The following is a 15,170-nucleotide window of genomic DNA, read 5'->3' on the forward strand; positions in this document are numbered from 1 at the left end:
TCAATATTGTTTGCTCAAGTTGTAGACAGATCCAGTGATCATAGAATAGGCGTCCTGGGTTCAATTCCAGGCGAATGGATTGGCTGCATGTAGGTTTTCATGGTTTTTCCCATGTGTTACGTGTATACAATCCAGTTTTCCTTAGAAAGTCCTCCATGAAAGAATTTGCCAGCAATGGAAGAAACTGCAGTAGTATTTCAGCATGAATGTTGATTTTATTGCAAAATCTCCAAAGAGGACTAGGAGAGGCATTTGGTAGATGGCTAGTATTGCCAAGTTTTTCAAGGTGCTGAGTCTCTGCAATTCTCTGATGCTTTTTAAGTGAAAATAGATCGCTGTATTTTTGGAAAGAATAATAGTGCAAAAAAATTGCAGAAAGATTTGGTGATGAATGTATATGTTTTACTTTTTTTAATGTATCATATATTTTTTTTAATAATTAAAAGGTATGTGTATATTAATGTAGCATTTTAGTAGAAAGTGCCAAATTTTCAGAATGGGTTAAATTCTGGCAACCATGCTCATAATAGTCCTTCAATCAAACTACCCCGCCATTTTTGTATGTGTTGTACATATTTTGTTGATTCAAGTTCCAATGATTTTTTAAAATAAATCATGATATATTTTGCCTTAAACTTAATTTTAAAATATGAGCTTTTGAAATTTGCCAGCAGTGGAAACTGCAGTAAACGGTCTGCAGGAATAAAGAATTTTGCTGAAAATTTTCTAAATGGAATAATGAGGAAATACATTGTTGGTAGACTCTGTTGCCAAGTTTTGCAGGAAGCCAAGTCTCCACAATTCTGTTATGATTCTTTTAGCAAAAACATTTCTGTGTACTTAGGGAGAAGAATAGCACAAAACAAATTACGGAAAGATTTGAATAAAAATGTGTGTTGTTTAATGTATCATGTAATTCTCATTTAATAATTAAAATTTTTCTTAGTTGCGCAAGTATGTTTTCTTTTCATATGTTGATAATGTTTACTGATATACTGTAAATATCAATAATGCGGGAAGCTTTCTTAAATATATATATATATAAAGAAAGTGTGAGGAACACCATCTTGCCCCTGACAAGTAACTTCTACCTTTCCATCTGTAAAAAATTTCCAAATTGCGCCAAGATTCTTGTGTTAATAAGTAATTTAAATTTGTATTTTAAAATTGCTTAAATATTTTTTTTTTTCTTCATATGTTGATGATGTTTGCCAACTTTCGATAGCTTGGAAATCATTTTAAAAGAAGTTGCAAAAACAATCAATCTGTACCCAATAAGTAACTTTTACCTTTTTATCAGAAATATTGCATCAACGTGGTTGCATTAATACATAAGTACCATGAAACCTTAGTTTTTGTTTAGCAGCTTTATTCTGCTTCTGCACTTTTTTTTGTAAATTTCTAGTTGCTTTATTTTGTAATTTTTGCTTACATCTCCTTTAGATCCAAGTTATTGAAGATGATAGGAAGCTTAGAAGTTGTTCTTTTCCTACTGCTCAACGGGGGCTGGTACCTCCTCTAGTAACCACAGATTTTACAGTCATTGATGAAGGTAATAAATTTTATGTATAGTATGTGTATGTATATATGTTAGGTAAAAAAAAAATCTGAAACTAAAAATTACTAACTTTAATTTGGTAACATCCCTTTCATGTCTTAAAAATACTAATATATGAATTCAAAATGCCTAATCTGAAAATTTAATCTCTTTTATGTTTATGTAATCATGCTGCAATGCAGTGAACCCCTAGCCAATCAGATTAAAGAAATTTCTGTCTATAAATATCACTGCTGCTATTGCTGAAGTCTTTTTTTCTTTCCATTTTGCCTTGCTGCTTAAACCTGTACTTGCCACTCTGTTTTGTCTCCATTATCTGAGAATGTAAGTTTTCAAAACTGTGCATGTGCATATCGCACCTGTGATGATGTGTGAACCTGTTTCATTTTGAAATAATAAGTGTTTAAAGGCCAGGTCTGTCTTCAGTGTGTTATCCAATTACCTATGCAGCTGTTTAATTTGAATCTTCAAGTCATCATATACACCGAAATATCACAGTTTTAATTAATTGACAGGATGTTTACCTGCTCTTTCATATCTCAATGGAAACTGTTCATTAATAGCGTTTAAAAGTGATTTAATGAGTATTTTCAAGGAATGTCCCAAAGCATTTCAACTACTTATTCACAGGTAGTCAGTCTGTGTTTATAGAAAGTGCTTCAAGTGTGCCCGTGATAAACTTACTTTTGCTTCATCTCTTCGCTGTTAACATCATGCTGGTCAGTTAAAAAAAAAATAATAATAATAAATAAAATTACAATCTCCAACAGATTCATAAGTATTTTCTTTCATTCACAGTGTGTTAAATTACAGTCACTTCAGTGAAATAAAACTCAAATTGTGCTATGGATTTTAAAATTCTACAAAGTGTTTTGGAAATAAAATAAGGTCTAATTAGTGCAGCTAGAAATATTTTATATTATCATCATATAGAAAATGCTAGTAAGTAGTATGATTTAAAAATTTAAGTATGTTATACTGTTTTCTTATTGGCTTTTAAAACTTTAGTACTATTTTGTGAAAATGATTAAAAATTTTAGGGTATCAAAAAATTTAAATTTTTATTATTGTATTTAATAAATTAAGTAAGGGATTTAAAGAGTAGTAATTATTTTATTTAGGGAAGGTTATTAAAATTTACTATAGTAATCATTAGAAATTTTGATTATTATTATAATTTTTTAGGAACTTGATAGTTATTTTGAGAATGATTTGAATATAAAAAATGAATGATATAATTTTTAACATTTGGTACAGAAGAATGTAATAAAAATTTTGCTTTTGTGTTTTAATATAAAAATATAATAATTGCATATAATTAATTAATTGTATGCAGAGATAGAAGAGGTTAATATAAACTTTGAAGGCCCCTGCCTAATGAAAAAGTAGTAATTTTTCAATAGTAATGCTGAGTAGTTTTTAATAGTACTCTTTTTTCATATATAATTATTATTTTAAATATGTAATGGCGTAACATTCTGATTTTCTGAATGGAATGTTTTAGTATGGTTCAAAAAGACCTCTTAAACAAGGAATGGAGGCCTGTAGAGTAATTGCCTCTCACTCCTTGAATTATTATGCATCATTTAGTTAATGCATATGTGCTTAACAGATGGATATATTAATTTTTGAAGAAAACTGTAGGGTCTTCCATTTTTGTGTAAAATAAGAAAATTAGAAATGTCTTAATAACAATAAAAACCGTAATTTCAGTAGCTATTTAAAATGATGTTAAAGTGCAAGTTATAATGATGAAAATTTGTTATAAAATTTTGAAATTTGATGACAATTAAAATAAGTAACGGTAATTCAAAATTTTTATAGTTGTGATATTGTGTGACAAATTTTGAAACAATGAGAAAATCTGTTGTTCGATTTTTAATGTGTTTTAGAGTTAAACAGGGATGCTGATTTCAAAACTGTAATTAGTTTTCTTCTGTCACATCAAGTTTGTTCTCTACACCTTATGTGAATTTGACCACTCTCAGCAGTATTGAGCATGAATTATAGGAAGTACCGATTGGTACAGGATAAATACGATGGTAAGGTGAAAGTTCTCGGCCTGACTTTCAGTTAAAAAATTATTTTATTTTTCTACATAATCTCCCTTGACTTCAACACACTTGGTCTAGCATTTATCCAACATCATCAGTTTCTTCCCAGAAGTGAAAGTCTGGGAGGTTGTGAAAATGTTCTACGACCCTCTCGACTTCTTCATCAGATGCGAGGGGGTTTCACCATCAGTTTGGCATCAGGTGGAATTTTGAGGGTGCTAAATCAGGAGAAAAGAGGATGGCCAAGCAAGTCGTACTCCAAATCCTGCAGTTTTCCTATCGTTGATGCACCTTTGTACACAGGTGTGTTGTCCTGGTGAAAGATGATTTTTTTTATTCTTCAAGCCAGGCCTCTTCTCGTGAATTTTGACATCCAGCTGGTCAAGAAGGTTGGAGTAATATTCACCTGTAATTATTCTGCCCTTTGCAAAGTAATAATTAACGGGATCCCTTTCGCATCCCAAAATACACTGGCCATGACCTTTCCAGTGATGTGATCGACTTTGCTTTCTTTGGCATTGAACCACTGGCTTCCACCCACTGCTTGGACCACTGTTTCATTCTGGCATGTAGTTGTTGGTGGGCCCATGCTGCATCCATGGTGATACATTGGCGTACAAAATTGGTAGGATCCCTTCTGAATCAGCCTAAAGATTGCTACCAAAAAAAATCATTGGTGCATTTGCTTTTGATCGGCATTCAGCAAATGCGGCACCCAACTTTTGTAGAGCTTTCACATCCTTAATTCTTTGTGCAAGCTGTTTCGCAACCTTTCTTCTAAAATCCCCATAGCATCAGGTATCTCACTCACCTTTACTCTCGCCTATCGTCCAATATGATATCATGCACTTTTTCTATGGTTTCTAGTGTGGTTGTGGTTTTTTGGCTATCCTTCACATGAGTCATCTTTGAGGGAGGTGCGGCCCACCAGCGGCCGAGCGGTAAAGTCGCTGAACACTGATAGTTCGGTCCGAGGTTCGAATCCCGCGAACAGGCTGGCTGCATGGGTGTTTTCGTGGTTTTCCCCATGTGTAACGTGTATACGAGCCAGTTTCCCTTAGAAAGTCCTCCACGAAGGCATCCCTCCTCTTAGGCAGATAGCCCTCGAGGCTTTGCCGTAATTAAATAACCTAACCTAACCTGAGGGAGGTGCGACCACGTTTAAATTCAGCTGCTCACTTTTTAATGATTGATATGGAAAGAGCAAAGTCCCCATAAATTTCTGTCGACTTTGGATGAATTTTCTTAGGGGTTAATCCATCCAAAACGAATTTTATGACCGCACAATGTTCAAGTTTATCCATTTTAACGAATAACGCACAAGAAGTGTGCTGTGAAAATTCGTGTAAACAAACTACTTAAGAGAACAAGTTGAAACTGATCATACGAATTAATGACACATGCAACCAGGCGGGAAACATAAATTTTGCTGATTGGAGCACCATCTCTTGTTCAGGCCAAGAACTTTTTACCTTAGCCTCGTAATGTGATAGGAGACCAACAATAAGTGCATATTTGTCTACACTCATTCAGTTATGCCTGAGATACTATAGCAAGATGTTGTGTGTTGCTCTGATATAGTTAAGCACATTTTGACGTGGAGTCTGATATCTTGCTTGTATAGATGGTTAGCAGTGTTTAGTTTTTATTTGTGTATGAACTTAGTTTATGTTTTTATTTATATATGCATTTAGGCAGCTGAGGAAGATTGTTCTGTAGTTAAACTAGTCCTTCAAAATTTACAAATATTACATTTATTCTTGTTGTTTGACTTCTCCAATAACACAAGTTATTTATCTTAATTTGAGTTTGAATTTTTGTATTTTTTTGTTTTCACTTTTATTATGGAACAGAGGTTTTTACTTGCTGTTGTATTTAAGCATCTTAAGCCATCAGCAGACAGTTAAGCTGAGTTGCTTTGTGAGGCCTTCACCATTTTGGTCAAAGTTTATTTTGTTAGTTTTATGTTCATTAATTTCCAACATACATTTTACAGTGCTTAACAATAAGGAAATGTGATTTATTTTGTGAGTAAAAATAATTTCATGTATGTGTAAAGAATTTTATGGTCTTGTATCGAATGCAATAGTTTCTACAAGAAGACTTTCAAGACAAGGATAATTTTAAAAATATACATTCTGATGTTAAAAAATTATAATATTCATTTCATCATATTCAGTTTGTTAAAATTACATTAGGATATTTAAACAGAAATTTTCAAGAACTGAGAAATTTTGTAGTTATTTCTTGCAAACGTTTAAATTTAGACTGAAAATTTTACTACAGTCTAAAATCTCCTTTCATTGGTCAAAAATGTTATTTTTAAAATGTTCATCAAAATTTTATTTATATATTTGAAAATTATATTTCATTTGTTTCGTTAATGCTCTAATGCTTTCATCTAAAACCACTAGTCTATCACTAAGCCTTTTTCTGTTTGGGAGGGGGATACATAAGATAAAAGTAATGTGAAACTCAGAGTTACTATAATTTGGCTATGTCCCCTTCCTGTCTTAAAATTACTAATAAATGAATCTAAAGTGAATAATTTGAAAATTCATTTCATGTTTATGTAATCATGCTGCAACGCAGTGAACTCCTAGCCAATCAAATTAAAGAAATGTTTCTCTATAAATACCATTGCTACTATTGCATGAGCTTTTTTTAATTCTCATTTTGCCTTGCTGCTTAGATGTGTGCTTGCCACTCTGTTTTGCCTCCATTATCTGAGAATGTAGGTTTCCAAAAGTGTACATATCACAGTGATGATATGTGAATCTATTTCATTATGAAATAATAAGTGTTCAAAGGCCAGGTCTGTCTTCACCGTGTCATCTATTGACCTATGCAGCTGTTTAATTGAATCCTCAAGTCATCATCAACACCGAAACATCACACATATAGTGCGAAAGATTGGTCAGTTTAACATTATGTATATAGTATAAACTATGAATAAATAAATAAAATGTAAACTGCAAATATAAGTATAAATTTTATGGATTTTTGAATGCTTAAAAGTTTAGTGTTTTTTGTATGCAAACACTAAATTTGTTAATTGTAGATTTCGTATTATTATTTCTAAGATTTTTGCTTAAAATACCTCATTAATTACGAGTGCCATTATTTGCCACGATTTCTTTTTAATGTTTCCGACTAATTAAAACTTTGCTGAAATAATTTGCTTTTTACACCAAGATTTCATTTGAACTTTTTTTTATTCCTCGCTTTCTTTAATTTATTGTATATTCATAGATTTTATCATAATACCATTAGCTGCAAATATTAATCACCATGCTTTTAGAAATCATTTTTAATATAATAACATTTACAACTTTGAAAAATGAAGAAAAAATTAATTTAATAATAGCAAATTATGGTTGTTTTATCGCCTTTGGGTTAAATTATATCAAGGTATCATAACCAGCCATTATCTAATGATTCTGTCACTTCTCTAGTAAAATCTCTAATAATCTAATAAATTTTAAAGATAATTTAAAATCTAATACAATTTTACAAGTTACAAAATAGAAAAACCTATGAGCCAGGAAAAATTTTGTTATTGTTTACTAAGTACCCAAATGCTTGCAATTTAATGCATTCATCAGGAATAGCTGAACTCATTGGTCACCTAGCTGTCTCATTGCTGAGTATTCACCACAGGAGGCAACTGATATTACATTTGTGAGAAATGATAGAAAGACATACACACATATACAATTAAGTCTCGTGTAAAATTTGAGCCTTAGAAAAGGGTCTTAGACACCTAGGTGGAAAAAAGCATAGCTGACACAGACATTTAACCGATATGGACAATTAGCCGACAGGACATTTAGGCCAACAAGTCATTTAACTGGCACCTGATTTGATCGAGAATGCATTTAACAGCATGTTTAGCTGACATGTTGACTGACATTTAGACAAGAGCATTACACAAGATTTTAGTAAAACTTGCCCTTACGTCTCCATCAGATATTTAATATATCTATCAATCACAAACTTGCTCAAATTCTACATTAGTTAACTCATTAATGTTAATAGAAAGTCTTCTTTTTTTTTTTTTTTTTTTTTTTTTCCTACTACCGTCAAAAATTTGATTCTTAAAGATGCCATCTCTATTTTGTTAAATTATATTATCTCGATCTATATTGTTAAATTCATGTGTGATTTAACATATCATACAAACTAAAAAAGTTTTGAAATTTCTCGCTGGAACATGAATTGTATTTTGGGAAAGGAGAAATGAAGTAATTTTCACAGCTAATCAATGAAGGACACTTGATTACATTTTCACTTTAGATCTGCAAAAATTATTCACGAAGCTTCTTCATTTAATAAACTGGGGTTATCTGAATACTTTCATATTAACAATAATATTTCTTCTTTAGTTACTGATTTATTTTCTTATCTCTTTCTTCCCATCAATTTCAAAATTCTGTATTTGCTTTTTGCACATTTGATAACTGTTTTGCTGTACAGTTCATGCAAAATTCTATTTCATATAAACCCGTTTCGCTCCTCCCACTACTGAAATTTCGTTTCCCTCTCATGAAGTAGAATGTCTGTTTTACTTAAGCAACAATTACTTATCAACATTTCTGAAATGCTTATCATAACTTTTTGAATTTTGATTTATATGAAATGCTATTTACATGCCTTATCAATTTTATTAGTCTGGGGTAGGGTTTCAACCCAAGAACCCATGCCTTGTGGCATGCGGCCACCTAAGAAGAACTTAACCAACAATCAGTGTTACAAAGTGAAAACTGCATTTATAGGCTGGATTTTTCAATAAATGTGATGGTAGAAAATAAGAAGAAAGTTGCAAATCTGAATAATGAAGTAAAAAGTATTGTTATTCATTAATTATACTTTTTATGGGAATATTGGTGGTAGAAAGTTAGTTTAACAACTATATTTTATTTTGTTATTAAAAATAATAAAAAAGAGAATTTTTAAGATTTTAATTACAGATAGGAGATGCTTCAAATTCATTGTGACTTCTGTATGAGGCACTTCACACCACCGTTCTTCAGATAAAAATAAGCAACTCCACTAACGTCACAGTACCGGACAGGCCTTTGTAACCATTTTTACTTAATACATTTTTCCATATTGAGAGAGTTGAACTCATGTTGCATAATATTTATTTAGGAAAAAACATTGTGCATGTACATACGATGTACATAGCTTAAATTTTCTACCGGCAGTTCTGCCTATCTGGACTAAGCTTCTGTATCATTCTACTTCAAGCACCCACAGTGGTAATCACTTCAAGATAGCTGGAACAAGTCATGCAGTTTTGAACGATAAACATGGCAAACAATAGAACTTCAAACTTGGGCACTTGAATTTTTGTGAAAACGAAATTTGTTCTTCTTTTGCCTCGAAAGTAGACATCATACTTTAGTAACAACTCCTTTTATTTCTAAAAGTAGGTATTCCTGAGGTAGAAGCTTTGATTTCCACTTACTAGCAGACTTTGTTGTATGCAGTAGAACCTCTGTAATAGGGACATGCCTCTTTCCATTATTTTTAAACTAAATGTAAGCAAATTTTCGTCATGTTTGTGGAATTAAAAGTCTTGAAATTAAACGTGCAAGCACGTAACATCTTTTTTTATTGACCATGCTTCTCACTTAAAATACTTATAGATTAATGTTAATAGAATTAAACTGTTGCACAAGCAAAATATTTTCAAAAGTTTTGTTTTATTCAAAACTGCATACATTATTGCAAAAACTAAATTTTCATTCTTCGTATTTTGAAAAAAGTGCTGACATCGAACTGCAGCTAACTTAATTTCATTTTCTAAATCTGCCCACTAATCGATCTGGATCGAGTTGTGTGGATGCCTTTTACCAAAATTAGATGGTGCCTATTTTTGTAAACTGTAACATTGTACATACAATTATTCTTTTTCTAATTATGTGTATATAATATGTACTATATATCCTCATATTAACCCTGGAAACGTCCTCCGGTTGGATAAGTATACACACTTTTTTATTAAAAAAATTTCGTAAATTGGTGTAGGCATGTTTTCACCTAAATGGCAGTAGCAGCGAAATTGGCATGTCTGTTAAATGTACTGTCAGTTAAATGCTTAAGAAGAATTTGCCAGTATTAAAATTTGATGCAGTAATATCCATTTCAAGTAATGGATAATATCATTAAGATTGTTGCTAGTGGAGAAAATCGTTTTTGTAATATTGCAGCATTTGCAATTAATGGGATTTTTTATCAGAATAAATATAGTCAGATTAAAACTCGGAAATAAAATGCAATTTCCTGTGCTTGAAGGTGTACTGCCTGTCTGTAAATGTTGATAAACCTTTCTAGTTCTAAAAGTATTGGTATCATGGACACTTACCATAATAGTCAAGAGCAAATTATAACTGAAATTGAAGAAATCAATGTAATTTAAGAATTACCCAACGAAATGAAAAATCGTTAACATGATAAAAATTTTAACTCAAAATCCAGCTTGTTTTATCAATTTTTAACCCTTTCAACACAACTTTTCCATGATTAAAATTTAACAATGAAAAGTAGTTTAATTTAATGTTGACATACTAAAAGAAGTGTACTATGAGTTTGAAGTTTTTAACTTCCCATTTCCTGGAAATCTCCTGGGACAATATGTTCCAATCGTCTAAAATATTCTGATAATAACCTTATTTCACATGTGAATAAATAATAAAGTTAAATGAAATGTACCAAATATTTTATTCTTGCAGTACAAGTTAAGCATGATATGGCATAAAGCACTCAAAGTGCAAATGAAAATGCCATTTAAAAGTGAATTGAAAATGAAAAAACCCATTTAAAAGTGGGTTTTATTTATGAAATCTAATCTCTGGGATGTATGTGCCCATTTTGACTGAAAGGGTAAATCTGTCTGTTTGGAAATGCTTAACTTTATTTATATTCAGAACATATTTTTTTGCTATTAAACTACATGAATATTTTTAACCCATATTGACAAGTTACATTTTATATGAAAAAAATTAACTGATTATATTGAGAAATACACATTATGGCATGTGAAACATAATACACATATTGCATTAATTAACAATTACAGGTATATTTTTAGCACTATTGTATTTTCGGTACATAATACTCAAAGTGTGCCTGCATAATCTGATATAAAACATGTACAGAGTTCATACGGTCGTTAAGAGTGCTTAAAAGTCCTTAGATTTTTTGGAATTGATTTTTGGTCCTTAAAAGTCCTTAATTTCAGCCAAAATCAGCAGAAGGTCCTTAAATTTTAATCATCTGAAATTCCTGTCTATTTTTACAACTGCCATTTTGAGTGTGAATTAGCATTTTGAAGGAATATTTTTGGCAATTCATTGACATATGTAATTATCTTTTAAATGGAATCAAGGGTTATAATTTGTTTCTATTTCTAATATGGATACTCGAGTTTTTAAGCAAGAAGTCAAACATAAGCATTTCTGGAGATTTTAAGGTCAGTTTCTATAAGAAATTTTTTATTCCGAGATCTGAGAATTTTTTGGCGATTTTTTTTAAAACATTGTAACATTGATAAGTTTCTTTAAAATAATGGTAATACATTGAAATTATATTTAAAAAATAACATTAAAATGAAAATTCTTTATTTTTCGCTATCATACTTTTTTCGCTACATACATCGCATACATATCATTTTGGCAACTTATTATACAACATTTTGAATCTGAAAAATAAACAAGGTATAATGCTATAAAGCACAATTTACGAAACGGCTCTTAGCAAAAGCAAAATTAGCTATGTAATTAATTAAAAAGGGTCTTCCTTTTAATTTTTTTTCACAGTAAGAGTTTTCCCCACGTAATTGTCTCAGAATATTCAAAACTGTCAGAATAGGCATAAGTTTTCTCTATAAAATTAATTTTACACTTTCTCCCTCCCTTTTTTTTTTTTTTTTTTTTTTTTCTCTCTCTCTCCCAAAATATTTCTGGCTTTTTGCTGTTACAGAATTGGTAGGGATAATTTTTTTTAGCATTTTAGACATTGCTGCTTGGAAAGTTTAGAAGGATTTGAAGGAAAGATTTATAGGCCCACGATTCTAGAAGATTCGAGAATGTGACAAAATGAAAAATGTCTCCATGGTATCAACACGTAATAGATGTATTTTACAGAATGTTTGCAATGAATTTCTTACTTTTTGGAGAATGTCTGGAAGAACAATGAGAACATAATATTTGAATGTTTTACTTTTGATACTAGAATCGCTTTCTTGACATTTTTATCTTCCCTTTATTTTCTCTACTTTTCACTAGACACAAGCATGTAAAATATCAAAAATGCTTCCAATCTTATCACATGAGCAGGCATTATACAAAGGGATTTTTTTTATTAATAAAGAAATTGAAAACTTACAATTTAGAAGATTCATCTAATATGTCTTAACGCATCATACACATAGCTGACACTAAGCATTTTCAAACCTGATGCAATCTCTGTGGATCCTAATTCTGCTGCCTAGTGCTTTTCTAAATTCTGCTTCCAATGCCTACTCTAACTTCTAAAAGTTTTGCCCATTTCTAGATTTTATTGTTTGGTGTGTCACTAAATTCTAAAAATTATGCCACATCAGCTCTGTAATCGGCTTTTACCATATATATTTCATATTTCTTCTGAATGTTCATATTACTAAAGAAATAAAATTAGCCACTTTTTCTATACACTCTAAATGCATTTAGTGTTTTTTAGAATAACAGAAATCCTTAATTAAGTCCAAAAATTCTAAAATGAAAAGTAAACGTGTTGAAAAAAGAAACTGAATACATAAAGAAAATTATTCTTCAAAGATATGTGCAGTTATTATTATGTAAATTATTCAATTGTTTATGATTTCAGGCTTTACTATAATTTCCCATTTCTATTTCCTCATATGATAGAGTTACTGAGCCAGATTAAATTTAAATTAATTTGTATAATCTTTGACCACTAGTCTACATTTTTAGTTTGAATTTGACTGTTCTTGTTTAATTATGGCAACGTGAGATGTAATTGATTTTGTTAGCATCAGAACATGTGTTTATGTTCTAAGTTCTTTCTAAATAAGGGGCTTATTTAAACCTTTGTCTGGTATTGTAGTTATTTTCAGACATAGCCATAATATGTTTCATGTCTGTCGGGGGGTTTTGGACTATTTAACTTTTTCCAGATCAAGTAAACCCTCATAGGTACATTGAGGAGAGGTTGACAAGTTAGGAGATAAAGCATGCAGAAACTAGCGAGAGCATTGGTTTGCACATTAAAACAAATCTCTTAATTGATACAAAAGATGCTTAAAGACAAAGAAATCGATATAAACTAACCAAAATGTTTGGGAAGGCATCAAATTAAAATGATGCATAAATATTTTGTTAAATGTTGTTGTTACAAAACATTGTTATGTTTTGTAGCTTTTAATGTGTAATTATCCTAATATCGTTTAAGAATCAATTTCATAATTACATGTATTTTAAACTGTGAAATTTTATTAGATTTTGATTTTAATGTGGATTTTTTTAACAAATATTGTTAAGAAATAAAATTTAATAGTGGCCATGTAAATTCATAATAACTAAGGTTATCAAACTACCTAATTTAATTATTTATAACTAACTGCTTACCCTTAAAAATTATTTCTACATATTAAAGTGAGTAATTGCCTTTCATAAATAATCGCTGTTGTCATAAAAAAAGAAAAGTAAAAATTCAAGTGAGACTTAAAATAACTGGGTTACAAACCCTGGAATTCTACAAGAAGCTATGTCACTAACTGCATCAAACAGAGCCTGACTAACTTTCAACTTTTACCAACTGTGTCCACATCAGGCCTTTCAGGTTTGTTCTAATCAGCAGGTCTCTCTGTAGACAAGCAGCAGCAGTGATAACATTCAGTCTTTTGTTATGAATCATGCTGATTAGGATTTTACTTATCATTTTTTCCCATTTGTTCATAGGTCCTTAATTTTTTTCATTATTGGTACTTAAAAGTCCTTAAATTTCCGTGTGCAGAAATGTCTACAAACTCTGGTTCAGTGGGCGAGGTTTGAAAATAAAAGTAAGTTTATCTGGAGTTGGATGTCAGTACCTTTTTCGAAATAAGAAAAGAGAAAATTTAGTTTTCGCGAAAATGAACTCAATTCTCTGATTAACGTTTTAAATGAGAGATGTGGTCAATAAAAATGATTTTACAGAACTGTGCATTTAATTCCAAGATTTTTAATCCCATAAAGATGAGACAATTTGCTTACCCTTAGCTTAAAAATAGCAGAATGAAGTGTCGCCCTGTTACAGTAGTTACAAAAAACAGAACAATATAGAATGTGTTAGTAGGCGGAACCTAGCACAACAACTGTAGTATATACAGTGGTGGCCAAAATTGTGGTCACTTTTGGAAATTTTTATGTTTTTGAACTTTGTATGCTTATAGAAAACATTACGTTTCACAAAATGCAAACTTGTAGATATCATTTTAAAGAGAATTTATTACTGAATTGAATACAAAACACAAAATTCAATAATTTGTAATACAAAAAAAGTTAAACGATAATGGTTATCGATATACATTAGATAGAGATGATTGCAGTGAGTTATCAGTACTTAGTAGGGTACCCTTTATATTTGATTACAGCTTCACATCAACATTTTATTGAGCTGACAAGAGTTTTAAGCTCTTCTTTCATTATTACATGATGCCAGGAAACAATTATAGCCTCAATTAGTTCCCTTTTATTGGATGAGCGCCTCATTCGGACAAGAGTTTTCAAACGGTGCCACAAATTTTCGATAGGATTGAGGTCAGGACTGTTTCCTGGCCATGACAACAATTTAATACTCTTTGTACGAAACCACTCTTTCGATATTTTGGCCGTGTGGCAAGGAGCAGAATCCTGCTGAAAAATAAACGAAGCATTGTTGGGAAAGAGATCTCTGATGGAAGGTAGAAGTTTGGTTCTAGAGTAGTGTCAATGTATTTTCTGGCACTCAGTGTCCCATCGATGACATGAAGGCTACCAATACCATCTGCTGACATGCATGACCAAATCATAACATTAACTGGGTTCTTCACAGTTGCTTGAATGCAGTCAGGATGTAGCTCTTCTCCTATTCTACATCTTACATATTTTCGCCCATCACTACCGAATAACAATATCTTAGTTTCATCACTCCATATAACTTGTGACCACTGATCATCTGTCCAATTAATGTGTTCCTTTGCCAACTGTAGTATTTTTTTTTCGTTGCTGAAAATTAAGATAAGGCTTTTTTCGTGGAAGTCCAACATCTGTTAATATTCTTCTGATTGTTCTTGAACTGACAGAAACACCAGCATCATTCAGATCACTTCTGGTGGCCGCTGATGACATTTTTCTATCTTGGAGACATAGTCTTTTTATTCTTCTGTCATCAATAGATGTGGTGCACCTTTTTCGGCCTTTTCCTTCTTTGTTTTTTATTGAATAACAATAATATTACATCTCTTTCTAGGTGTCCAATCTACTCTTTTATTTGATGTCAATTCTTCTTGACTAAATATTAAAAATTTTTAC

At 31.1% G+C, this 15,170-nt stretch overlaps 1 protein-coding gene across 3 annotated transcripts in view; it reads left to right on the forward strand.

The window, feature by feature from the left end:
• Positions 1-15,170, forward strand: part of Sec24CD (COPII coat complex component secretory 24CD) — a 114,596-nt gene that overhangs the window by 56,957 nt on the left and 42,469 nt on the right. For all 3 annotated transcript variants that reach the window (XM_035372814.2, XM_035372815.2, XM_035372812.2), the window contains exon 5: positions 1,444-1,552. In XM_035372814.2, coding sequence (XP_035228705.2) covers positions 1,444-1,552 — 109 coding nt within the window. The remainder of the gene's footprint in view (positions 1-1,443; positions 1,553-15,170) is intronic.

Source organism: Stegodyphus dumicola, chromosome 7 (assembly GCF_044657685.1).
Source record: "Stegodyphus dumicola isolate Sdum_Otavi_A_Nest chromosome 7, ASM4465768v1".
In the NCBI taxonomy this organism is placed as follows: Eukaryota; Metazoa; Arthropoda; class Arachnida; order Araneae; family Eresidae; genus Stegodyphus; species Stegodyphus dumicola.